The sequence below is a fragment of the Fomitopsis serialis genome (assembly GCF_022376445.1).
Source record: "Fomitopsis serialis strain Sig1Antser10 chromosome Unknown B0H18scaffold_71, whole genome shotgun sequence".
Taxonomy (NCBI): Eukaryota; Fungi; Basidiomycota; class Agaricomycetes; order Polyporales; family Fomitopsidaceae; genus Fomitopsis; species Fomitopsis serialis.
In genome coordinates this window covers 15,681-40,319 of record NW_025955031.1, presented here as the reverse complement: position 1 = coordinate 40,319, position 24,639 = coordinate 15,681, and the positions used below count along the sequence as shown (strand labels likewise).

The window sequence follows — 24,639 nt, the reverse complement described above, 5'->3', positions numbered from 1 at the left end:
GTGAACGGTCATCTGTGGTGCCGCCACGCTCCCCGGAGAACCCGTCTGCCCCAAACCATGTCCAGGCATCCCATTTCCATTTGGTGGTGACGGAAAATGCGTGTGCGAGAGCGAATTCTGGTGGTGGTGATGGTGCGCGAGCGGACCCGGCATGTGCGCGTGAGGATGGTGCTGCATAGCGCTTAGTGCGCCATTAGTGAAGAGGGGGTACGCCGGGGATGTCGGAGGCTGTCCATGGCCAGGAGGCCCTAGCACAGGGTGGTGTTGACGCGACCAGGGTGACTGATCATGGACGGGAGGATGTTGATGTGCAGGGAGCTTGTGGGCAATGCCCGGGGACTGTTGCGGATAGTACATCGCATTGGAAGCGAGGGTCGCCACAGTTTCAAAACCAGGAGGATAGGTGAACGAAGGAATGGTCGTGGTCGTGAGGAAATGGTCGTGGTCGTCGTGAAAGACAGCGAGCAGATGGTGGAGAGCAGTGAAGAGAGGAGTCGGCGAGGCGTAAGCGTCCGCTGACTCAGCAGGCCCGCCGCTTTTGGCAGATCAGATCAGGATCTGAGCAGTGCACCGCGCTACAAATTCGGAAATGCGCAACATCAGGCAACATCGCAGTTTCTCTGGCAGTGACACACGACGACATCATACGGGTCCTCTACTGTGAAGGCTTACTGCATATGCATTGATGTTGCTTCTAACAGCATGTGCCTGCCCCAAGACTCGATGGCATACTTGCAATCCCAGCCTGTCACGGTACTAGTAACTTGAAGCACCTTCCGTCCTTCCGTTTGCCCATCCGCAAATTTGGAGTCCACTTGATCACATTTTCAAGCGGTGACAGTAATGTGATCTGTACGGACAAATTGACTCGCTTAACATACTGTTTGCTCATTAATGTAGCCTCGGAGACGTTTCGCCACTGACAGGGACCAATTTAATGCACGTCGATTATCACAACCCTGCAGTCCGTTGATTACAATGTAAGTATACTGGTAACCTGTGTGCCCAGCGGTATCATTCCCCCTCATGACGTATAAAGCTCAGCACTTGTGTCGCCGGCGACATCTTTGGTGTTCCAACCTAGACGTCTGGTTAACATAGGCTTAGCGGACTTCGAGATGCACGACGACAGACATACTCACCCACTACTCGTGAATTTCCGACATACTCCTCTGTATGACATTCCCGGGAAACGCCTCCGCAAAGGGCATGGAACGGAGGACGATCGATTCTTCGAGATTTCTCGGTATTAGTGCTACCTGGAGCCGAGAGTTTTCACCGACTGCCGCCAAGTCGACGGTTGATACGATGATCGCCGGGTTGTTGTGGAACGGGTTCAAAGCTGCAGATGCGGCATAAACATACTGTTCGCTTCCACTTCCGCTAGCAGCCGCCGTCGCCGGCTCTCCTGCAAATCCATCGAGTCAAACAACAGATGACTTACAGCAGGCTAGAATGACTACTTGCCGCTGGGGTCACTGAATGGATCATCTCTTACATTCCCTTGACCTTCATTGGAAGAACCGGCATTGGTAGGCGAAGTCGGCAATTGTGCTACGTGTTAATGATGTCGTGTCAGGCATATGTACAGGAGCGGCGTTTAAATCCGTACCAGAAGAGCCGGAAGCCTGGGGTCTGGAGCTTGTCCTCGATTCGCTTGTCTTCTGGACGCTGTTCTTATCCCACATTGTCAGGCTACGAGCCAGGCCTGACGATCTCTGCAGGAACATAAGAGCCAGGCGACGACGATACACTTAATTTTCATAAGACGTACTATGACGTCCATGTTCAAAACAACGACAGATTCCTCGTGCTCCTGATGACGGCGGCGGTTAAGGCGCCCCTTGGTTTTGCCGTCATGCACCAGGATTTCTCTTGCGACCACAAGTCTATCGCCCTGACATCAGCTCAAACATAGGGATGAAAGCAATCGCACTCAAGCTCACCTGTCGTATCTTTCGTGCAATTCACTGTGAGTCGCGGTATCTATTTTATCTTGATGATCTTCTAGTAGCTTGAGTATGTCGGCTAGGATTGCATCAGTCGGTGCTAAAGCAGTCTCCGCCTTGGAGGGGTGGGGTTTGTTTGTACGCTTGGAAAGGAGGACAATCGTTTCCGCTATCGTGGCAATATTAGCTCCCACCTGTAGGAGGCCACTGGCTACGGCGACGAAGGGAGACATGGTGTCGAGTTAGAAGTGTGAATATCAGTGAAGGATTGTTCCGCTTGCACCGAATCCGTCCTGCCCACAATATATACACGCGGAATGTGTGGGAGTAGAACTATCATAGGTGGCGGTACGGAAAACGTACATAGTTACCAGCTGCGTTGTAGATGCAAAGACGTTTCAGGAACGCTGTAACGTACGACGCGATGGAGCAAAAGCTCCCATCCTTGTTCTGCATCGGTCTTGATGTGAGCAACTGCCCTTAACTTCGGTGACATGAGGTCCACACCGCCCGTTTGACGGGGCGCTGTACAGCTCGTAATCTCTTGCGATAATTGTGCACTTACGTGATGAGTAGACAACGTCCACTTGATTGAGACCTCAGGCCTCCGAGTCAGGTCCGGCCTTCTCGATTGAGGCTGTCTCCATGAGGTGATGCCCCGGCTTTTGTTCTCTGAGCGAGATACTAGTCTCGATGTGCACCCCACGACAAGCCACGACCACCGTGTTACACGCACAAATGTCAGAAAAGCTTGTACCTCCGAGCCGCGAAGGTCGCCATTTAGACTCGAACAGACTGGATTGCGATTCAGTCTAATCGCTGTGTTCAAGTTCTGTGTCCGATTTTAGGCAACGCACTGGAGACAAATAGTCCGAAGCAGCTATGTCCAAGCTAAGGTTCGGTCGTCCAGAGCAGTTTGAAGCAGGCCTGGTTCGTACGCGTATGCCAGGCTACGCTCGACCTGGGCGGAATGGCATCAGACATGTGCTTCCGCTCCTCGCACGCTACTTTCTGGGCGCTCATCAATGACAGTACTTAGCGCCGAAAGGTTACGTTGAACGTTGACACGGCGTTTTTGTCGCCCTTTGTTGTGAGCGTGGGTACATCAGTCTTGCACGGAGACAATTCGTTCGGGGCGGTTGGGATGCACACCCTGTCCCTGTAGTCCAACAACACGACTCCCTCACAAATCTCACCCGACCAGCACCGGCAGACCCATCCCCGAATGCACCTTCCATGACTAGCGTGCCCTCAGAAATGGCGGAACCGCCGCCAACTCTTGACTTCCGTCATGGCGGACTCAACGACCGTGAACGCGCATGGCGCGATCGACAACCCTGGCTTCAAGAGCGCGGGTACATGCTCCGACCGCGCTATAGACCGGACTGGAAACCATCTTGGCTCGGCACAGACAAGTCCTTCATAGGGTGTGAAGACGGACTAACTATTCTCGTTAGTCTTCACTTAACGCTCAATCTTGCCTCTCTCATGATCAGGCTCCTTTCTGTAGAGCGGCAACATACTTGATGCCACCAGGATATCGGACGGCACGTTAGTGATGCTCAAGCAGGTGAACTCTCGTGTTCATCCTCATGAAGTGGAAATCACACGGTTCCTATCCTCTGAGCCCGTTGCCTCTGACCCGCGCAATCATTGTATGCGTTTGGTGGACGTTCTTCCCGATCCAAGCGAGCAGGATGTCTCCATTATTGTGATGCCCCTTCTGCGAAGGTTCAACAGTCCTGACTTTTCAACTGTGGGGAGGCAGTCGCTCTGTTCAAACAGCTCATCGAGGTGAGCCAGTTGCCTGCCGTTGCCGATGTTATTGCACTGACCGCTACTATTTGCCCAGGGATTGCAATTCATACATGCACAGCATGTCGCTCATCGGTAAGCTCGAGCCATTCACGCGAGTAAAGGAATGACACTCACTGCTCATAGCGATATCACCATTCTTAATGTCATGATGGACGCATCGGCAATGTATCCAAACATGTGGCATCCCCAGATGCCTATCTTCAACCGCGACTACTACTCCGGATCCGTGAAGCACTACAGCCGGACCGAGAGGCCACCGAAGTACTACTACATCGACTTCGGGCTCTCCCGCAAGTACAATCCGGAAGATGGGCCTCCTCGTGAGCTGCCTATCCGCGGCGGAGACAAGAGCGTTCCCGAGTTCCAAGGTGAAGGATACGACAAACCGTGGGACCCATTCCGCACGGATATTTACTACCTGGGCAGTTTGATCCGCGAGGCGTTCTTGGAGGTGAGTCATCTCCCGCTACGTCTAGCGTGCACGCTCACAGCCGCTACAGAAGTATCGTAACGTGGATTTCATGCGGCCGCTTGTCGACGACATGGTCCAGGACAACCCAGACAAGAGGCCAACCATCGACGAGGTCGCCTCAAGATCGGAACTGCTCTTCGGTCAGCTTTCATCGTGGAAGCTACGAGCCAGGCTCGTGGAGAGAGAGGAGACGGCGTTCACGCGGACCACGCGTAACATATCGCACCTTTTCCACACGGCGCGACACATCGTCAGACGTCTACCTGCTGTCCCATTACCATCGAAATGATATCAGCTATTCCGTTCCTTCTGCTTCTAATATGGTCTTCCTGGTATTTGGTCTGCATTACTGAAGGTCCAATGTATCCTTACCTGATGCTGTGATTTTGTAGCCGCCGTCTGACATCTGTGGGTGCGAGTTGGACAGTCATATGAGATTATATTGGGTATGTAATGCGACCAGCGGTAGTACATGAATACGATATAAGGATACAACAATAGCAGAAGAAGTGAAATATTTTAGTCGAGTCCTCCGCTCGTCTGAGCAGTTGCCACAATCATTGGCGTCTGTCTGTACGCGTACAAACAAGCAGGATCCGAGACGGCCGGTTTCCATTCTTGTGGGTTCTGGGAATTAAAATGCGCGCCCGGTTAACAACCATAGACTTAAAATTACCGACACTACGTACCCGTCACTCGGTTCGTCCAGTCGCATCTCAATGTATCACACCGCCAGGGAATGCTTCAGAAAAAGACATGCTTTGGAGGATGATCGTCTCCTCAGCGTCCAAGTTCCTGGGCATGAGTGCCATGTTCAGCTGATCCTCAGCGACGGAAGCCTGCAAGTCGACTTCTGACAAAACAATCGCTGGCCGATCACGGAATGGGTTCTCGTCGGGCGTTGCGAGGTAAACATGCAGTTGAATTGGGACATTGGTTGCCTCGAGCGGCGTTCTCGGGATGTCTATGACATGCGAATTTCAACCAAACCTATCGAACGATGAAGCGAATGTCTACTGACTGCTTTGATCCGCAGGCCTTCCTGCGTTGGAATCTGACGGCAATTCGTGGCGAGTCTCACGAGACGTTCCTGCCGAGAGCAGTCAGATGATATGATACACAGGCTGCAAATGATGGTTACCATTGGGGGTTCGTCCAGCGTCCGGAGGTCCAGATCCATTTGTGTTCCGTTTCCTGGTTTCCTTCACATCTCGCATGTGTGCTTTCCTCGCGAGTTGGGACGATCTCTGTAAGTACAGTCACATAAGACTTCGGCTAGCAAATAGTAGGCTGACGGTACTTAGAACCGTGGCATGTCAGTACACGTACCTTAGTTTCCTTATACAACTGAACCGCTAGCTTTCTGAACGCGTACATCGCATTGAACAACATTTTGAGCTGCTTGGGGTCTTGCCGCCAGCTAAGATTCATCCGCTCTCTGGTAACGAACAGTCTGTGTTTTGATTCAGCGATACGGCTCATTGTCACACCAAAGCACACCTACTCCTCGAAGTCGCTCTGCAGCTTGTCATGAGTGTGTATGTCCATGATGTCTTTCATGTCGTAGAGCAGTTTCTCCGTCTTCTTCTGTTTTGCGTCGGCTTCCACGAGAGCTCCAAACGGTGTCAAAGACCCAGTAATCTTGCCTAGACAGAGAAGCGGCTTCCCGAGTCCACCAGCAATGGTGGTGAAGTTAGCTCCTAACTGTGCAACGTCGGTAAATGTGTCCCAGCCGGAGGACATGTTGAGCGATGAGTATGATCGAATCCCTTATTCTTCGTTTCTCCTGGATGATATAGAAAGGCCAGGCGCTCGGATGCAGCGATTGTGTACAACGTGCACCAGCTAGGGAAAAACCCTGGCATCTGGTTACCGTGTACATCCGATGGAAGTCGGGAAGCGAACGTAAGCTACAAGGATGTCCGATCAATAAGTCTTGTTGTCTTGAGCCGCCACTGATTGTCAGCGTACGTACGGTAACTGACAGACGACCCCTCGGATCTGCGTCAAGACTTGAACAAATTCTACACCGTTTTGATAGACACATACCATGGTATCGGCTGCAAGATTTGCTCTCAATTGCGGAAAAATGGACAATGGATTTTGCGCTGTGCCAGTACTCTTGTAACACTGTCATGTGTTCCTGTCAATCCGTCCGATGCACACTCGCATGCCGAGGGGATCATCATTCCAATTTCCCACCAACCTGAGAGGACTGACCGTGATAGACATGATTCGGTTATTGAGGGCATGCACTTCAGGCGTCCTAAGGTGGACCTGAACCCTTGAGAAAAGAAGTGTCCCGAGATGGGATAGACAAAGGCGGCCGCGACACGTAAGTATTCACGCAGCACCGTGCTACGCTGAGGCGGTGGAACAGCCACCATAGGAAAGCGAGTGGGCGCTCAAGCAAGCGCGCACGGACCTTGTTGGCCCATCACTGTGAGGATCGCAACAGGTACTGCTTACAACGCGGACCGTGGGTATGTATTGCTCTGAGACTCGACTTGGACACAATGAGCTCTGACTCAACTATTGTGAGCGCATCCATCCCTTCTCTTCGTCCCCGGCGCACAGACCTAAGTATCACTTATCACCTCAGCAGCTCTGAGCACTAGCCCTCTACTCGTAATCGTCGAATGTACGCGCGATGACAACTCAATCCTCCGATGCAACGCCTCCACCTGGTCGTCTCCACGGCGGGCTCAGACCTCACGAACATTTCTGGCGAGATCGCCAGGTTTGGCTCGAGGAACACGGCTATATGCTTCGGCCGCGATACAAGCCTGACTGGCAACCATCCTGGCTTGGAACCAGCAAATCGTTATTATCATGTGAGGACGGCCTGGCCATCATTGTAGGTCTTCATTGGGTCACTTATACCGGAACATAACGACTTCATACCCTCTGCAGACCGGCGGTGTTCTGGATGCCACGAGGATATCGGACGGCGCGATGGTTATGCTCAAGAAAGTGGACACCGATATACACCCCTACGAAGTGGATCTCGGACACTTTTTGTCGTCTGAAACTATGACATCAGACCCGCGCAATCGTTGTGTTCGCACGTTGGATGTCCTTCCTGACCCTGTGGAGGGTAATATTAAGATCATTGTCTTACCCCTCCTCCGACAATTCGATGATCCAGACTTTGCCACCGTCGGCGAGGCAGTCGCATGTCTACAGCAGGTGATAGAGGTACGTTTGCTTCTGTGTCTGACCAATCTCTCTCGGCTTATCCTTTCGTCGGTATAGGGACTGCAATTCATGCATGAGCAACACGTTGCCCATCGGTGAGTTCGTTCTATCCATGAGGAAAGCAATGTTTGATACCCGGCAGTGACATATCAATCCTTAATGTCATGATGGACGGTACGCCAATGTATCCAGACATGTGGCATCCCAGAGTGTCTATCATGAAACGTGATTACTCTGGGCGCGTGAAACACTACGCCCGAACTGAGCGACCACCGAAATACTATCACATCGACTTTGGCCTCTCTCGCAAGTACGATCCCGACAACGGACCCCCCCGCGAGCTGCCTATTTTCGGTGGAGACAAGAACGTACCGGAGTTTCAGGGTGACGGTTACGACAAGCCAGCAGATCCATTCCGTACGGATATCTACTACTTAGGCAGCTTCATTCGGGAGGGTTTTCTGGAGGTGAGTGTCTCGCCGTGCTTCAGCGCTCAGCACGCTCACGTCTGTGCCCTGCAGCCATACTGTAACATGGAGTTCATGCGATCTTTTGTCGCCGACATGGTGCAAAACGATCCAGAGTCAAGACCGACCATCGAGGAGGTCGCCTCTAGATCTGAGAAGCTATTCAGCCAGCTCGCGTCGTGGAATCTGCGGGCTCGGCTGGTCCAGAGGGACGAGAACGTGCTCGTCCGGACTGTACTTGGAATAAAACACATCTTCCGGACGGCGCGATATCTCGTCAAGCGATTGCCTGCCATCCCGACTCCAACATACTGATAGCTCATCCCTGTGCTTACATCGTCGACGTCTGCTTTGCTCTGTTGCTATCTAGTCACTTACACTACTACATACTCCCCCGGATGATTATGGAAGAGGTCCTACGATCTCGTTGTACCTTCAAGTTCGTGAACCTTGCTGCGCGGAACCTTCGCGGAACCTCCGGTATGTATATGATCATTGAGTCGTAATTGTTCCGAAACATCCTCACGACAGCTAGTACCGCGTTGCCTATTCATATTCCAGTCATGGAGTATGTTGGGCACAGATGGGGACAACATCTGGACATCGGTTCCATTGCGCAAAAGGCCAACGAAGCGAGCACGCGATTCGGAAGACGCCGCCTTGCCGTCACCCTGGACCAGAGCTCTCGTCTGTCGGTCCGTCGATTCATCGCCTTTCGTCTCAGGCCTCCCTCCTCAATCGTGAGAGGCTTCTCGAAATCAATTTTCACCTTGTCACTGACAGACCTGCGCGTCAACTCTCATCCACCGACGCTTTAGCTCTGAAGAGAGGCGGGAAATGAGTGAGCCGGATTACCTCCGGACCTGTGCATATGCACCGAGGCGAACGCCGTTTGGTGACGTTTCAGAGCCGTGCGAGCCATGGTATGCAGGGGTTGCCATTGTTCAACTTGACCCCAGAAGGAAACCTGAAGGATTGCGTCTACTGGTAAGGTCGCAATTCTCGGCTGTACCTGACAGGCTTTGCAGTAAATACAAGACACCGCGGCTATGAATGGACGCACGATTCTAGTCCCGGATGCACGGCTAGAACAATACGTTGGTCGCTGGCATGCTGTGTACGGGCCCCATTCGAACCGATGTGCATACTAGCCTAGTCACGGCATTGGCGCAGTATGGTCTGTGCCGTCGGCTGCTTCGTGTGATCGCTCGTGTTCTTCGATCAGCGCCCCGGGCGAGCATGTCGCCTTTGTGTGCGAGCTCTGTATGAGCGCTCCGTCCAGGTATCTGTCGCTATGGGACTCTGTCGCACCTGGAATTGACTCATCTGCACAATGGAAAACCCACTGGCACTGAGAAGTACAGTGATGAACCGATGTGTCGGTGCTGTATCGCGTCCGGATCCCGCGCTACTCAGAGCGGCAGAGTTTCGTATTTGTGAGTGTGTATCGTGACTGTAAGATATCATGCAGAGAGCTCGTCGTTCACTGTCTCAGGTTCCGGAGCCATCGGAATAGCAACCTAGGGACGGGCCAAGCATCGCGCCTTATTCAGACTTGGATGGTTCGGACTTGGTTCGGACAGTACATAGTTGAGTATTGAATATTGAATACTCAGGCTCTACTTACTGAAAACATGCCTCTGTGCGTCAAGCACAGGGACCAGCCCGGTGGTATCGAGCGAGTAAAGAGCGTAAGAAGCTTGTGGCTACAGCAAAAGATGTTGCACACTTCGTCTTTCGACGTACAGATACAAGCTGCTTGGTTATACATGGAACATCCGATAGCCGTAGTGACGCAGCTCCTCGTCCGTGCTTTCAAAGGCTATGAGCATGAGACTCCTTGTCAGTCTTGGAATTTATCTGGGACCCGGTCACCCAAACACTAACCGTTCGAGGAACCTACTGAACATAGGCTGTCAAGCTACGTCATCCGTCTGCATGGGGCGATACTGCAGGACAGAACCGTTGTCTTGTAGAGAGTCGGCGTCATGCGTAGTCGACGACTCGAGATTCGTGAGCGGGATGTTCACAGTGGATGGATGGTTTCTAGTCAACCGACCCTGGGCCAGAGACTGCCGTTGCTCGGTTATATCAATGCTGTCTCGCGTCCCGTCTGACATGACATATGAAGGTTTGCACTTCGAGGTGTAGGTGATTGCGAGCGTCAACATACCTGCCGCAGTACTGATCTCATTGTCGACGTCTTCATGGATAACGAAAGCTTTATGCATAAAAACGATTCACGCTCAGGCCAAGTGACGAAGATGCGATGGAACGTACCGGTATGTGCGCTTTCTGACATATGCAACTTCGCCCAGATATTATCGCTTCTCGCTATCTGGGACGAGATCTAGCATTCGTTGAGCTGTGAGTACGTGAACCATTTTATGATACTGGGCTCAGGCTTACCGACATCCTCTTCTGTAACTCTTTCGCGTTGTGCTTGTACTCACGTATAGTGGCATACTGGTCCATGTTGAGGATTCCTGTGATCTTGCGAAGCGACTGTCCTTCCTGGAAGATACTGCGTCAGTATACTTTTCATAATTTCTCCTTGGGACGGTCTGCAGAGGGACAACGTATCCGATCCTGCCACCATCGTGGTGCTCAATTAAATAGTGACGAATAGCCCCGTTCGCTTCTAAGTTCGCGGAGTTTCCTTGCTTGTTGTCCCATGCCCCACGTACTCCGAGATTGCGCTTGGTGGACGTTCTTCCGGATACGTCTTCATGCTTGCGGACACTGTCGTCGGTGACGGTGCCGTTGTCTCCGCTGCAGACCGTCATATCGTGTAAGCCAACGCGTGGGATGCGCATTCAGCAGCCCGATACTCAGAGTTCTGTTGCATATGATACATTATTGGATACAACCCGTCAAGCGAGCGACTAGTCACTATTACACACCCAGCGTAAGCACCCTGGATTTGAAGACAGAACACTATCTTGCCAACATATATGCTCCGGGGATAAGAAGATGCGTACATACGAGTAACAACAGTCATGGGGGCCAGCCCCTTGGTTTCGATCGAGTCCATGCTCAAAGTGCTAAGTTACGCCTATTCACGTCATAAGTTGCAGCATGCGCTAAAGCGAGTATCTTGTTGAGCATTTGTGAGCGTCGCGGCTATATGAGCGATCGCACATAAGCTTACCTATGTTCATCAAGGTCATCAGCTCAAGGTCACGTCTAGCATTCAAGCACATACCTGCGAGGTCGTCGGGGCCCGGGCATGGAACCTTCATCACCTGCCCACATTGGGCGGTGCTGCAGAATGGAGCTGTCGTCCTGTATTGAGTCGATGTAGCGTCTCGTGGAAGTCTCAAATTCGCGGAGTGGAATGCAAGCGGAAGATGGGTATTGGTTTCCCAGTCGGCCTGAGCCCTCGGCTAACTGTTCCGTTATGTCACGCTCATCCGCATCCTCCACTGCAAGGGTTATCAGCAGACCGCAATGATCAACAGGGGCTATGTACCTGTCGTGAGGCCGGTACAGTGGTGATTGTCCGCGCGCTGGGATTCAAGACCTACTACGTGGACAGTCATGTCATGACATACTGTCGCCATGCAATATAAATGAGACGTGCCAGCCGCAGTCGCGCAATTCGTGTTATCCATCAGTTTCCGTATATGCAGGCTTCTGGCTTGCCTGGAAGAGATCTAAATAGCGAAAAGACAATGAGGATGTAACATGCACGGGGGGTTATGAGTGGACTCACCGCGGTATCCTGGTAGAGTACCTTGGCGTCCGCCTTATACCGCTGGAAGTCTTTGTATTGCGACCAGCTAGGAATGCCACCAATGCTACGCAACGTCTGTCCTAAATCGAAAAGCCTGCCGTATCGGTGGCCATCTGATGAGACGCGAATCAAGGACGGGATATCGTAAATCGTGGCTTACTCATCATGTCGATCATGGTACTTTCGATGCAGCTTGCGATCCATGTAACCGCGCCCCTCGTCCAGTAAATCAAGGGCAGAAGAAAGACGCTTGTCGCCCTTGCGCAATAGCTTGTATGGCCATAACATGCGAACGAGAGGACCGATGACTGTTTTATAGGCAGTAGATGAGTTGGCAGCAAAGTCTGCGGTGTCCAGGAAGTCTTCGACGGTGATAGGCATTGTAGGAAGAGGTATCTAGAAGTCCGAGCTGGGAGAATACCTTGTGGATTGTCGCTGCGGGCCTCATATAGGCAGGCATGCGGGAGAAATGGAACAACACAAACCTCTCCAAATCCTTCGCCCTGGCAACGCGGATGCCTGGTCATCATAACTTGAATCTGTGCCTCCATCCACCCTCATCACGTAAGAGATACTCCGAGATCAGAGATATTCAAGAGCGAGTTTGATTCCTTATCTACCCTCGTAGCTTATTACATCGCCGTCGTCATGCTCTGGATGTCAAGTTAGGAACAAGACTTTGGAGCCGAACTGAATCCTCAGTCGCCTCAGAAGCTATACAATGCCGTAAAAATGTGAAGCCGTGATGAGGTCACATACCACGATGCTCAGACCTATTATAAGGACAACACCGCCTATATGTAGGCCTGGACGTCGCCGGATTCCGTTCTCGAACGCTATGAGCCATCCACTGACTTAGTGTCGTAACCGTTCGCAAACTGCATACGATGTTGTTCGTTTGTACAGCCTGTTAATCGGGCTTGAGGGTGGTGGATTCCACAATAGTAACCACGGTTCGCAAATTGCCTTGCTTGGCACGGAGGTGTTAAGTTACAACAGCCAAACATCTGCACAGAAATTAGTAAGTCACGCCCAAGTATCGAGTCACGACGTACCGACGTCTTGGACAAACATATGATACGGTTGATCGTAACATACAAGCACCATTCAGTCGTACTGTTCACGCTGTGCGCGGGTAGTACATATTGAGCGCGAGCTTGAAGCGTTGTCGTTTCTGTCCCTGGGGTCACCATGCATGCATATCCGATTCCCAGCTAGCAGGATCATAGCTCAGTACTCAGTACTCAGCACCTGGGCCAATGGCGCAGTCGCCGATCCGAGGCTGGTCTGAGGTCCATGGCAGCCTGAGTGTCAGCAAGACCGGACAAGCATGTTCAGAAACCATAAGCGTTGTTCAAGTTCTCCCGAATTCCCGCGGCCGGCGGGTCGCATCTGGCAAAGACCTAAGTGTTGAAATTCAACGAAGACGAGTCCAAGAACAACAGCTGCGAATCCAGGAGGAGGAGTCTATGGGCGCATCTGGGGCGCGTGCCAGCCTGTGCCAGCGCGCCGCGGCGTTGTTGATGGCGATACAGGACCCGACAGGCGCCGGCGTCTCCCGACTTCGTGTACCCACGCAGCTCGCCGGTTATTGTCTGTTGTTGTTCTTGCGTTGAACCATGGCCATGTATACCGTTCCGTGGTCTCTCTCGTTCCTTAGCTAGTCTGACTCCCTCAGCAAGCGGTATAGCTCAGACTCCTGACATCCACATTCAAGGCTCGACTACCACAATGGTGCGTGGGCAGCTTACCGAGGACGAAATAGCCTGGCGCGACCGACAGCCCTGGCTTGAGGAACACGGGTACATGCTTCGCCCGCGATACAGGCAGGATTGGAAGCCTTCGTGGGAGGGGACCACAAAGTCGCACCTCTCCTGCGAGGATGGACGTATGCTACGTGTGCGTCTTGTCCGTATATACGAATGATGCTTCGGACTAATGCGCATTAGCACCCTCATATTATTGATGCGACACGCATTTTGGACGGAGCTCTTGTCACGCTCAAGATGATAGAGCATTCTGTGCACCCATACGAGGTGGAAATAGCTCGAATGTTCTGCGAAGAGCCGATGAAGTCGGATCCGCGAAATCATTGCGTGCAGATCCTCGAGGTTCTGCAAGACCCAATAGAGCAGGATATCTCCATTATCATAATGCCCATCCTCAAAGCTTACCACAGACCTCGTTTCGACACTGTTGGCGAAGCCGTTGATTTCTTTCGCCAAACATTGGAGGTGCGTCTAACGCTCAACGGCAACAAACTGTGTTGAATACGAAGACTCAGGGCCTTCAATTCATACATCAACATCGCATCGCTCACCGGTGAGCAGCAGTGCTGGCGCATGAAATCCGTATAATGACCATATTAACCACAGTGATATTTCGATGCTCAATGTCATGATGGATCCGTTGCCACTGTACCCAAAGTTATACCACCCCACCGATGATACTATGACGCGGGACTTCAGTAGGAGTGTGAGGCCATACACCCGTACTGAACGTCCGACGAGGTACTACTTCATCGACTTCGGCCTTTCCAGGAAGTACGGTCCGGAAGACGAGCATCCACTGGAGTTGCCAATATTCGGAGGCGACAAAACTGTGCCGGAGTTTCAGGACGATGGGTATGATAAGGCCAGTGATCCATTCGCAACCGACATCTACTATCTTGGGAACCGTTTTCGCGAGGAGTTCTTGAAGGTAGCCTCTGTTCATTGTTCCGTCTGGCCGTATGCTAATATCGACATAGATGTACTCGGGGCTAGAATTCTTGAGTGACCTGGTCGCGACGATGGTCGCGACTGACCCCCAGAAACGCCCCACTGCAGACGAAGCCGTGAGCCGCTTTGCGACTATCCAAAGCAAACTTCCCTGGTGGAAATGTCGCCAACGGCTGGTATACAGGAAGGAAGGCCCGCTAGGTCGGGCTTTCAGGGGCATTGGACACTTGCTTCGGACGACGGCTTACATCCTGCTCCGTAAACCTGCGATACCTACACCCGCTGTTTCTTAGGGTATTGCACGGTGCACATCGGAATTTGTTATGTCGTTACTCACATACCCAGATCGTCATTGCTCTGCTGTTGTCTTGGTTTCGCTGCTTTTCCGACCTTTCGAGCACCGTGCTTTCATTTAATTGGAAACCTGGCGTCTTGCACCTGTGAATGCAGTCAGTCGCATGCCACTCTCAATAACGCGCGCGTCGCGCGACGATGATATTAGATTCGAAGCGAGTACGAATCGGAGGCAACCGCCTTCAGCTTCAACCGGTCAGCCTGGATCACTCCTCCTGCCTGTAGGTTCGTCGACATTGTCTAGCGTCTACCTCCCTCCTTCAAGTTAGTCGTAAGATGCTTCTCGGAATCATTTTTCATCGTGTCACTGACAGGCCGGTGCATCAACTCTCATCCGCCGGCGTATTGGCCTTGAAGACAGGCGAGAGATGGATGAGCCGCATGAATACCTCCGTGCGCGCCATGGTATGAAAGATTACCATCGTTCAACTTGACCCCAGAAGGAAACATGAAAGATTGCGTCTAGTAGGTCGCAATTCTCGGCTGAACCTGACACACTCTGTAGTAAATACAAGGCACCGCTACTGATGGAGGCACGATTCTAGTCCCGGATGCACGGCTAGAACAATAGGTCAGTCGCTGGCAAGCTGTGTACGGGTCCCATTCGACCCGGTGTGAGCGATCAACTCTGTCGTCTGCGTCTACTAATGGCATAGGCGCGGCGTGGTTCTGTGCATCGGCTGCTTCGTGTGGCCGCTCGTGTCCTGCGATCAGCGCCCTCGGCGAGCATGTCGCCTTTGTGTGCGAGCTCTGTAGAGCGCTCCGTCCGGGTATCTGTCGCCATGGGACTCTGTCGCACCTGGAGTTGACACTCGCACAATGGAAAACCTTTTGAGAAGTATGATCCAAGTCGGTACTGTATCGCATACCGTGCTACTCGAAGCGGCAGAATTTCGTCTTTGTGGGCGTGGATCGTGACCGTAAGACGGATGGGAGAGTCATGCTGCTTGTCGCTGGTCCGAAGTCAGGTGCTTCTGACGCGGTGCCATTATTGCCTATGCAGTACTGAGAACGGGAGTAACCAGTGGAGCCCGAGGCAAATAAGAACACAAAGACCTATACTCACCAATATTAACATGAAGGGAGGCATTAGAACGGCTAACTGTCGTCCCTACGTATTTTGGACGACGTGTGTTACATTGAACACAGCACGTACAAAGCCATTGTCTACATTTAAGACCGCAATAACGACCGTCAAAGCCCGCAGGCCAGCCAATCGAACCGCAATTTCATCCTTTCGACGGTGGGTCGCTTTGCCGGTTTCATTCTGAGTCTCCTTCGATGGAGTCCGACAAGTAGACCGGAACCGACGTGCAATCGCCATGTGTGTTCGCGGGCACGGCGGCAAGTGACAGTCTGGACGATAGGAATTATCCAATGTCAATCATGAACCTTGGCATGGACTTAGTTGGTATCACCGCGCCGTCGAACGGTCGAGAAACGACCATCGCGAGCATAGCCTGAGTGCCAAAGTGACTGGACACAGAGGTGAGCTAACGGGAAGTCATCAAGATGCCTTCGTACCAGGGCTGGCCATGATCTTCGGGATCCACAAGAATGCTCTTTGTGCTCAGCTTGAACTTGAAGGATGGTCAGGCTTGTACAGGGAGCATACGTATATCAGTTCAGTCATCCCCGTATCAGCAGCCTGAAGCCCGTACACGGATGGGTACGATCGCGAGTCTACCAGATGATTGAAGGTGGTACAGCTGCAGCTGCGTTACAGTGTACATATGGGTCAGCGTGACACGTGATGGTGTCACTGTCCGACCGGTCGCCGTAGCGTGAATCGTGATGCGGCCTGTTGTCGTCCACGACGGCCTGCTGCAGCTCTAGATATCGCGTTTGCTACTATGTTCTGTCATGAGCCTCGACCACTGTGGCATACGGTAATATGCAACAGGCTCATTGTCAAACCCGCGAAACTAAGCCTCACTGGCATGCGCCGCGGGGTCGACTCACTCATGCGCAACGCTACTGGCGGGACCGGCAACCTTGGCTTGAGGCCTGAGGCCTGAGGCCTTGAGGCCTTGAGGAGCATGGGTACAGGCTGCGTCCACGATATAGGCTGGACTGGAAGCTGCATAAAAGGATACGAAGAGACTAGCGTTGACATGCGAAGCCGGCTGGCTAATTCGTGCACGCTGTAATCAGTGTTTTCAATGCCGCTGCAGACTGACTACCGTGAGCATGCTCACATCTCGACGCGACGCGCCTCTCCGGCGGAGCTCTGATTATTTGGAAGACAGACAACTCAGGGCATCGACGCAAGGGACTTTTTGCGAGGAACTCATGCCAGTGAAGTCGAATCCATGCATTTTTGAAGATGTAGGACAAACTTCACTTGGAACTGTTGACGAGGCAGTTAAATTCTTTTCTCAAGGACTGGAGGTGCGCACGGTGACAGTCCGTAGACGACGCCAGAGCCGAGGTTGACTTACTGTATATCTTCAGGGCCTTCGATTGATGCAACACAATCTCATTGCTTACCGGTAAGCCTCGGCATGCTAGCGGTATCACCGCCAGCCTATTAATGAAGCAGGTCTCAGTCCCGCTTAACGTCATAATGGATCCTTTGCCGCTACATCCGACTTCATACCACCCAACGACTCATGGACGAAGGACCGTAGTGGGCAGGTGAAGCCATCCGCACGGACCGAACGCCTGGCAAAATAATGCTTCATCGACTTCGGTCTATCGAGGAGGCCCGGGTATAGCCTGGATGACGACCATCCACTCGAAGAGCACATACTCGGCGTCGACAAGAGCGTTCTGATGTTCCAAGGCGACACATACGACAAGGCTAGTGATTGACCTTTCCGAACTGACTTGTACTACCTAGGAACCCATTTCCGAGAGCATGGAATTCATGGACAATCTGGCCGCCGCGATGGTCGCCACCGAGCCCCAGAAACGACCCACTATCAATGAACCCGTGAACAATTTTGCAACTATACAAGGCAAACTTTCTCGACGACAGTGCCGTCAGCGACTCATTTCGAGAAAGGAGAGCCGGCCAGGGGCTTTGGACACCTTCGGACAACAGCTTACACCCTCCTTCGTCTGCCTGCCATTCCGATACCCACCGATGCCTAGGGTGCCCACAACGCGGGCTCCTCAAAATCGATATACCCGAAGTCGGGTTATTGTTCTCCTGGTCACGTCGACAGCTCGTTCCACGTGTGTTTTTGCTTAGTGCGCCACTGCCACATACGTTGTCCAAACTGTAATATCCGTATGTCTCTGTGTGTGCCTGTGTGCCTCATCGTCGCGGGCGCGCATAGATTGGAACCGACCGCGCGAGTAGAGCTGTGACAATGACAGCTGTATGTTCGTTGCAGCGATGCTGGCCGCACCACAATAGCCCTGTGCCAGAAGCTGTCATCGCTGGTTTCTAAGGCCTCATACCATGCATCTTGTGCAGCGGCCGGGCTTGTTCAGATTTGCGTACCTCTGAGTACCTCTTCCACAGGTGTCCGTATACATATTATGTCCTCTCCGAGTCGTTAGTTCATACCAGCAACCCTCTCTTCCTCCTCAGCACCTCACAGCTATCTCATACGCTCAATGTCTTCAGATCACAGGTCTGCCGACTTCTGCAACAGTGTTCCGCAGGCGGAACACGCATCAGACGTTACGCAGCCGTTTGTGGCTGCGGTCTTCGCCAAGCTTGCTGCCAGACAGCTGAAGAGCTCTGTGGTGGTACGTACTACATACGAGCGAGTCGGCTTGTAGGACCCCGTCTGACGCAGCACATCATAGTATGGCGCCAGACCGATAAGGAACCAGCTGGTCTTGAACAAGATGAAGAACTCGGGATCCCCTGTGTCTTCGGCATTCAGCGCCAGTAAGTGACATGTCTTTTCGCGTTGAGTTCCTTCGTTTTGAACCTTGGCCTACAGCACCGTCGCCTGATTATCATGGTGAGGACGAACATCGAGTCGGCGACTCGGAGTCCGACGAGCAACCCACGCTCCCCACCGGTAGGTACTAGCTCGTCTTGAATACGTCTTAACTTCATGTCGTCCTACGCGCAGTGGCTCGGACTGGCCGAGAGTAGTGATGCAACCTGGATAGCCTGGTCAGTGGGATGTTTCCCTTCTGGCATCACATACTAACGTTGCGTAGACCGATCTCGTGTGATTCCGTGACATTGTGTCGCAGAAGAGCTGCCTGTTGTACCGGGAACCCAAATGGACTGATATGGACTGACTTGGGACTGACTTGGACGTTGTTTAGTTTGATGGCATATATGGACTCGCATGGATACGAGAATGATATTGTAATTCCAGCCCGATCGAAATCATCCGACTGGGTTCGTTGCAGCGACGCACACAAAGTAAGCCTTTGTCCTTCACATTGCTCGCAAGGGCACCGAGTCCATATGATCCCGACGCGATGTTGGGGCCTGCGTGCACAGCAATAAGCATGACCATGACAATTTCTAGTCGAGCCATGATCGAGAAATAATATAATCGCACAGCGACATATATTGACAGTAAAAGCGAAATCAATGGACGCACATGAACAAGTGTGTCTCATGAAGAAGGAATTGGTACGGAAGGCAGCCGTTTGGCGACGAGCTTCGCTGTCCAGAAGAAATGCATCGTACTAAACACGGCTCGCTCCAAGCCGGTCTCTTCTTTGGCCACTAGCCTCGTCCGGAGCTTCCACCACGAAAGCCGGCGGCATATCTTGTCGAACCGGGTCCCCACTTCTGCGATAGTCGGTCGCTTCTCCGGATCGTCTTGTACCATGTCAGCCACGAGCTGCTTCATGAACCCGAACCCGCGGTACTTCTGTAGACCGATGCGAGTGCGGATTAATGTAGCTCTGACTACACGGCACGAATGACTCAATGAAACACGTACCTCAAAGAAGGTAGTCCGCATGAGGTTTCCAAGGTAGTAGATGTCGGTACGGAAGGGGTCAGAAGCTACGTCGTAGCCGTCTTCTTGAAATTCCGGGACGCTCTTGTCACCGCCCCGAATCGGCAATTCACGCGGTGGACCGTCCGCAGGATCGTACCTGCGTGATAGCCCGAAGTCGATGTAGAAGTACTTGATGGGTCGCTCGGTGCGACTTGAGTGCTCCGCGCCTCCAGTGAATCTACGGTTGTAGACTGCGCTTACAGGGTGCCATAATCCCTTCGAATACATCGGTGTCGCGTCCATCATGACATTCAAAATCGAGATATCCCTGGAAGCGAATGAGCGCTGCGACATGCCCCAGCAAAGCACTCTTATCGCACCGATGAGCAACGTGGTGATCATGCATGAAGTGTAAGCCCTGGAGCTAGGATTCAGGGTTTGTACGGACACGAAGGCTGAGCACTCACCTCGATCGCCTGTTTGAAGAAGGCGACCACCTCTCCGAACGTCTGAAATTCTGGATTTCCGAACCGCTTGAGAAGGGGCATAACGATTATGGACTTCTTGATATCAATGGGATCTCGAAGGACCTCAAGCATATGCACACAGTGATTCCGCGGATCGTGCAGCAGTTGCTCAGAGGACAAGTATCGTCCTATTTCCACCTCAAACGGGTGAATGACAGTGTCAATTGCCTTCAACATCACCGGTAGACCATCGGACAGACGCCTAGCATCTAGGACAGTAGGCCACTGCCGAGAGAATGAGACGTGACTAGGAATGAATGACTAGATACACACCTACTTACCAACGTAATGAGGCCATCTTCGCAATCTCGGTGGTACTTGGCTGTACCTAGCCAGGAAGGCTTCCAATCTGGCCTGTATCGTGGTCGCAGCATGTAGCCCTGTTCCCGAAGCCATGCCTGCCGATCGCGCCAGTGATATTCGTGTGTCGCGAGTCCGCCGTCCGCGAGTTTGAGTCGGGCCGCCGTAGTACCAGTCCCAATTATACATGCTTGAGAAGTCATAGCGAAAGCAATTGCAGCGGAGAGAGAGGCAATACCACGTCATACTAAGGAGGGTAGCCAGGTTTTGAGGTCGGTGATATCCCATGTATTGTGCAAGTCTCAGAGTTCAGGCTATTGTGGAGGTTGCCAGTGTACGGCCAAAACCCCGCATTGTCACGGCGCATCTGTAACCCTGCTTGATTGTTGACTAGTCCCCGTGCGCAGAGTAGACGATTCTCTTGAACCGCAGACAGGACAAGGCTCCGTAGCAAGAATGGCCGATACAGTTACAGCAATAGCGTAGTAATGCCCTGGCTTACTTCATAGGCAGGATTCGATGGTCATGCTGCAGCCAGTGCCTGTGAAGGAATGGAAGAGGAGGAAGAGGAGGAGAATGACGATGACCGTAGGACGGTGGCCGCGGTACTGGCGGCAAGCGGCGGCGTTGGCGCCTCCTCGTCTTCGTGGTCTTCCTCCTCCCCGACCTTCGTCACAGCAGCTCACATCAGGCAATAACCAAATCCGATTTCAACCTCATCTGGCAATCAGAAATATTCACTGACAACACCACCCGCATGTTGCGTCTCAATCATGACTCCGAAGCAGCTAAATATGTAAACCTGGCCCGTAAACCTGGCCCGCAACGAGCCGCAACAATAGCCCAGTCGGAGGAGGCATAGTTGACTCGTCCTCTGAAGACAAAATAGGGGAAGTTGATTGCCACGGAGGCTTTTGTTTCGTCCTGTTCGAGCGCACGGCTACAGCGTCATATTCCTCCTACCCGTTGACAACTAGGTCGAACTGGAAGTCGGACCAAAACCCCTAAGTGGGCTCAAGCTGTGACTTCAAATTCAGCGTTCAAGACGCACGATGAACTCAAGAATCATGGACATTTCTGGCGCGACCGCCATGCGTGGCTCGAAGACCGGAGTTCCAGGATGGAGGCTACGACGAGCCCGTAGATCCATTCCGCACCGATATCTACTATCTGGACGGTTTTATCAGAGAAAGCTTCATGGAGGTGAGTACGTGGCTGTGATTCAGTGCGAACACTACTCATCCACGTATCCTATAGACGTGCCGCAATATGGAGTTCTTACGACCGCTCGTCGCCGACATGGTGCAGGACGATACCGACTATTGAGTGCTAGGTCAGAAACGATGTTCGGCCAGGTAGCGAAAATGCGAGCTCGGCTGGTCCAGAGGGAAGAGTGTGTGTTGGTGCGGACTGTGCTTGGTATAGAGCATGTCTTCAGGACGGCGAGATATCTCCTTGCAGTAAGCGCTTCCTGCCGTGCCATCCCTGTCGCTGACATTTCATCTGTGTTAGTCCCCGTATGTATGACATGCTATCTGTGTCGACCTTATGCGATGTGTCCCACCTTTCCACTTACTCCTCGAGGTACTTTGGCTGGTGCATCTCACTGGCAGTTTGATCAGGCCCTGGACTGTAAAGCCGTGGAACCACGCTAACTCTGTAGGAAGGCTGTGGCCTCCAGTTTCTCCTTGTCGTCTCGTATCCCCGGGCTGTGCGGCCTTTCTCATTATCACTGCCTTTCTATGCTCACTTTCCCTGTTCGTAACCCTGCACAGCCTCGATTCACGTCTATGTGGTCCATCTTGATTATCGATAAGCGTTCATTATGCTAAGTTCAAGGTTCGGACACACCTGCCCGCGCTCTCACCAGAATGAGGTGCACTGTATCCAAGGAGAGTAATCCTCTGTGTGCGCTTCTCGTACACTCGCCGCTGAAATATTAGTGACGTGAGTATTGCTTTTCAGAGGTTTTAGACCGTAGAGGGCTATCCTCGCTGATCGGCTGCGAACAGCCTGGATCCCATGGCGTCCACTGTGGAAAGCAAAGAACCGGCATCCTGTGTCTGTATTCGACGCTTCTATACGCCCCAGCGAGCGAGCGCTACGTTCAAGTTCAATGTAATAATGCATATATATGCATCACCTATCATCATTGCTTTCGCTGTCCCTGGGCTCTCCCCCTCGTCCAGCTTCAAGTGTTTGCAGACCATACCAAGAATTTTTGAACGTCCTCACGAGGTACGGCACCGCTTTTGCCAGCGAATTTCTTTACTGACATTGTACTTTCCTTTCAGCGTCGCGCTAGCACCTCGCGAACCGACGACCAGGACGACACATCTTGGTTTTCTCTGGTAGCCAGTATACATACCGGAAATCAGGTACTGTGTTATCACATCATCCTTGCTTCTGGAGAGCTGTGATCTGAGACAATGTCAGTACTAGTCAGGTGTCTTCACCGTTGAGGCCTGAGGATCAGCGTGGTCGTCGCACACGAAACCTTGCCACTTCCATCGGCGGCGCAGCTCGATCACGATTCACGTCATCGCAGCGTGTAGTCCACTTTGTGGAATGGACGAAGACATGTCGATGTAAGTGTCACCGTCCGGACGCGGGTAACGTGGTTTACACATGTAGAATATAGTACAGTCGCAACGTCCGAGGGATCCTCTCATGGTCCTTCTATCCCGCGGCTTCCTGTGGAGGTCTGTGAGCGGATTATCGACCACATGGCTACGGGATTGGATATCAGTTTCAATATCATAAAGGGCGAGCCGCATCTGACCGCTCTCACATCCTGCGCGCTCGTATGTCAAGACTGGTACTCCCTGACTTGGTACCATCTTCGTCAACGCATCCATCTACGAGACCGGAAGGATGTCCTCTCGCTCTCTAAGACACTCCGCGCAAAACCTCGCCTCCGTGAGGTCATTCAACAAGTCGTCATATCGGGTGCTCTTCCCGGGGAGCGTCAACCGATCCGACACCTAGGGACGTTTGCCGTTATGCTCGCCGGCAAGGCTCCGAGGTTGTCGAGGCTCACCGTTGAAGATGCTGAGTGGACCATCGGCTCGGTCCGAATGGAGGACATCGGCTTCCTAGGGGTGTTCAGCTACATCGACACTGTACGCATCTCCAATGTCACCTTGTCGAGCGCTGCCCAGCTGTCCCAGCTCGTCTCAACACTCCCGCGGCTGAGGAAGTTATGGTGCTACAATGTTGACTGCCTGCAGGAACAGAAAGTCTCCCCGGCCTCCCTCCCACTGAACTGTGCAAATCTGGAGTATCTCGATCTGCGATGGGTTGCACCAGCAGTCGAAGACTTCCTCGTACAGATTAGCCGGGCTTCTCGAGTGCGCACTCTCGTTCTTGGGGTGGACAGCGAGTTGGATTCATCCTCGCCAGTCAGCAGAAGCCAGGCTTTGCTGGAGGCGAGTTCTGCATCGGCAGAAGCGGTTGAGCTCCATATCGACCCTAGCTCTCCTGTTCGTGATGGTGCAATTAATGCCACAGTCGGCAAAGATTCTTAGTTCTCTCTCAAGTCACTCCGCTGACAAAATTATGCTTACAGAGCGACATTACAACCTGTCACACCACGACCACCTGCGAAGGTTGGAGATCTGGCTGTACCACCCCTCCCCGTGGTGGCATTGGGTCTCGCATATCCTTTCTCGCATCGTCTCGAAACATCTCTAGGTTATGTCTGTTATGTTATGGCTTCGGATGGACCACACGACCGATGACCTGGATGCCATCTTGACGACACTGGAGCAGGACAATGTCCTGGCGCGATTGGACAGTATACTGCAGGAGAGGCGCTTCTCCGGTACTGTTGCCTCACGCGGCATCTGTATAGGCACTCACGATGACAACAACACTTGGACGTCTGGTAATGAGCTTATTGGGATGGGTTCAGCACTACGAGAACGGTACGATCGGTTGGACGAGCTCGTCAGACGGAAGATGCCACACTCGCACGAACGAGATATATTGAGGTGCGTGGTACTATGGACTTGGTCAAGTTGCGAAGGAAAGCTGAGTGTCCTTGGAGTACTGTGCATAGCTTTCAAGAATTCGCCAGCTGGAGGCAGGACGTGGACAAGGTACTCCTTCACAGTATGCAAGTTGAACAGAAGAATACCGCCGAAGACGCCGAGGGTCCTCGAGGCAGCAGGGATTGACATTTTTGCGACCCTGCATCCTGGCTCGTATGCATGGAGTTCGTGAGTA

The 24,639-nt window shown here is 52.5% G+C and overlaps 9 protein-coding genes across 9 annotated transcripts; 5 read left to right on the top strand and 4 right to left on the bottom strand.

Moving 5' to 3' along the window:
• Positions 1 to 886: 886 nt before the first annotated feature.
• On the bottom strand, positions 887 to 1,847 carry B0H18DRAFT_612431 (uncharacterized protein). Its single transcript, XM_048038775.1, has 3 exons — positions 1,613 to 1,847; positions 1,468 to 1,554; positions 887 to 1,408 (listed from the first exon to the last, which is right to left on the bottom strand). Exons 1-3 carry the CDS (start codon positions 1,728 to 1,730, stop codon positions 1,146 to 1,148), a joined length of 468 nt encoding a protein of 155 aa, XP_047889996.1. The 5' UTR covers positions 1,731 to 1,847; the 3' UTR covers positions 887 to 1,145.
• Positions 1,848 to 3,185: 1,338 nt separating this feature from the next.
• Positions 3,186 to 4,528, top strand: B0H18DRAFT_1122090 (uncharacterized protein; the record flags this gene model as incomplete). Its single annotated transcript, XM_048034452.1, has 6 exons — positions 3,186 to 3,401; positions 3,460 to 3,660; positions 3,714 to 3,743; positions 3,802 to 3,839; positions 3,891 to 4,218; positions 4,268 to 4,528. 6 exons carry the CDS (start codon positions 3,186 to 3,188, stop codon positions 4,526 to 4,528), a joined length of 1,074 nt encoding a protein of 357 aa, XP_047889995.1.
• A 573-nt stretch (positions 4,529 to 5,101) lies between these two features.
• B0H18DRAFT_612405 (uncharacterized protein) lies at positions 5,102 to 6,088 on the bottom strand. The gene is made up of 4 exons (XM_048038774.1): positions 5,744 to 6,088; positions 5,569 to 5,692; positions 5,261 to 5,486; positions 5,102 to 5,203 (listed from the first exon to the last, which is right to left on the bottom strand). The coding sequence occupies exons 1-3, from the start codon at positions 5,980 to 5,982 to the stop codon at positions 5,343 to 5,345; spliced, it is 507 nt and encodes a 168-aa protein (XP_047889994.1). The 5' UTR covers positions 5,983 to 6,088; the 3' UTR covers positions 5,102 to 5,203; positions 5,261 to 5,342.
• Positions 6,089 to 6,889: 801 nt separating this feature from the next.
• Positions 6,890 to 8,219, top strand: B0H18DRAFT_881238 (uncharacterized protein; the record flags this gene model as incomplete). Its single annotated transcript, XM_048040831.1, has 4 exons — positions 6,890 to 7,096; positions 7,153 to 7,437; positions 7,495 to 7,532; positions 7,580 to 8,219. The coding sequence occupies 4 exons, from the start codon at positions 6,890 to 6,892 to the stop codon at positions 8,217 to 8,219; spliced, it is 1,170 nt and encodes a 389-aa protein (XP_047889993.1).
• Positions 8,220 to 10,966: 2,747 nt separating this feature from the next.
• B0H18DRAFT_1025164 (uncharacterized protein) lies at positions 10,967 to 12,052 on the bottom strand (the record flags this gene model as incomplete). Its single annotated transcript, XM_048029741.1, has 6 exons — positions 11,801 to 12,052; positions 11,620 to 11,734; positions 11,488 to 11,560; positions 11,377 to 11,430; positions 11,110 to 11,329; positions 10,967 to 10,987 (listed from the first exon to the last, which is right to left on the bottom strand). Exons 1-6 carry the CDS (start codon positions 12,019 to 12,021, stop codon positions 10,969 to 10,971), a joined length of 702 nt encoding a protein of 233 aa, XP_047889992.1. The 5' UTR covers positions 12,022 to 12,052.
• Positions 12,053 to 13,075: 1,023 nt separating this feature from the next.
• Positions 13,076 to 14,829, top strand: B0H18DRAFT_1025159 (uncharacterized protein). The gene is given in 5 exon segments (XM_048029740.1): positions 13,076 to 13,156; positions 13,176 to 13,539; positions 13,590 to 13,874; positions 13,925 to 13,962; positions 14,016 to 14,829. The coding sequence occupies 5 exon segments, from the start codon at positions 13,110 to 13,112 to the stop codon at positions 14,416 to 14,418; spliced, it is 1,137 nt and encodes a 378-aa protein (XP_047889991.1). The 5' UTR covers positions 13,076 to 13,109; the 3' UTR covers positions 14,419 to 14,829.
• A 4,423-nt stretch (positions 14,830 to 19,252) lies between these two features.
• Positions 19,253 to 20,994, bottom strand: B0H18DRAFT_1193589 (uncharacterized protein; the record flags this gene model as incomplete). The annotated part of the gene is made up of 5 exons (XM_048036060.1): positions 20,394 to 20,994; positions 20,053 to 20,337; positions 19,966 to 20,003; positions 19,586 to 19,913; positions 19,253 to 19,513 (listed from the first exon to the last, which is right to left on the bottom strand). The coding sequence occupies exons 1-5, from the start codon at positions 20,613 to 20,615 to the stop codon at positions 19,253 to 19,255; spliced, it is 1,134 nt and encodes a 377-aa protein (XP_047889990.1). The 5' UTR covers positions 20,616 to 20,994.
• Positions 20,995 to 21,080: 86 nt separating this feature from the next.
• B0H18DRAFT_1025134 (uncharacterized protein) lies at positions 21,081 to 22,244 on the top strand. Its single transcript, XM_048029739.1, has 2 exons — positions 21,081 to 21,615; positions 21,670 to 22,244. The coding sequence occupies exons 1-2, from the start codon at positions 21,465 to 21,467 to the stop codon at positions 22,065 to 22,067; spliced, it is 549 nt and encodes a 182-aa protein (XP_047889989.1). The 5' UTR covers positions 21,081 to 21,464; the 3' UTR covers positions 22,068 to 22,244.
• A 600-nt stretch (positions 22,245 to 22,844) lies between these two features.
• B0H18DRAFT_1193579 (uncharacterized protein) lies at positions 22,845 to 24,590 on the top strand (the record flags this gene model as incomplete). Its single annotated transcript, XM_048036059.1, has 3 exons — positions 22,845 to 23,894; positions 24,106 to 24,404; positions 24,473 to 24,590. The coding sequence occupies exons 1-3, from the start codon at positions 23,139 to 23,141 to the stop codon at positions 24,588 to 24,590; spliced, it is 1,173 nt and encodes a 390-aa protein (XP_047889988.1). The 5' UTR covers positions 22,845 to 23,138.
• Between the last annotated feature and the right edge of the window lie 49 nt (positions 24,591 to 24,639).

Excerpts from the sequence above, each read along its gene's own strand:
- B0H18DRAFT_612431 (XM_048038775.1), bottom strand. The coding sequence starts at position 1,730 with ATGTTCCTGCAGAGATCGTCAGGCCTGGCTCGTAGCCTGACAATGTGG. Across the intron at positions 1,555-1,612 it reads CCAGGCTTCCGGCTCTTCTG|CACAATTGCCGACTTCGCCT; the intron begins GTACGGATTTAA and ends ATTAACACGTAG. Across the intron at positions 1,409-1,467 it reads TCCATTCAGTGACCCCAGCG|GAGAGCCGGCGACGGCGGCT; the intron begins GCAAGTAGTCAT and ends ATGGATTTGCAG.
- B0H18DRAFT_1025159 (XM_048029740.1), top strand. The coding sequence starts at position 13,110 with ATGGGCGCATCTGGGGCGCGTGCCAGCCTGTGCCAGCGCGCCGCGGC. Across the intron at positions 13,540-13,589 it reads AGGATGGACGTATGCTACGT|CACCCTCATATTATTGATGC; the intron begins GTGCGTCTTGTC and ends AATGCGCATTAG. Across the intron at positions 13,963-14,015 it reads CAACATCGCATCGCTCACCG|TGATATTTCGATGCTCAATG; the intron begins GTGAGCAGCAGT and ends TATTAACCACAG.
- B0H18DRAFT_1025134 (XM_048029739.1), top strand. The coding sequence starts at position 21,465 with ATGAACTCAAGAATCATGGACATTTCTGGCGCGACCGCCATGCGTGGC. Across the intron at positions 21,616-21,669 it reads TCAGAGAAAGCTTCATGGAG|ACGTGCCGCAATATGGAGTT; the intron begins GTGAGTACGTGG and ends CGTATCCTATAG.
- B0H18DRAFT_612405 (XM_048038774.1), bottom strand. The coding sequence starts at position 5,982 with ATGTCCTCCGGCTGGGACACATTTACCGACGTTGCACAGTTAGGAGCT. Across the intron at positions 5,693-5,743 it reads CTGCAGAGCGACTTCGAGGA|ACTGTTCGTTACCAGAGAGC; the intron begins GTAGGTGTGCTT and ends ATCAAAACACAG. Across the intron at positions 5,487-5,568 it reads AGTTGTATAAGGAAACTAAG|AGATCGTCCCAACTCGCGAG; the intron begins GTACGTGTACTG and ends CTGTACTTACAG.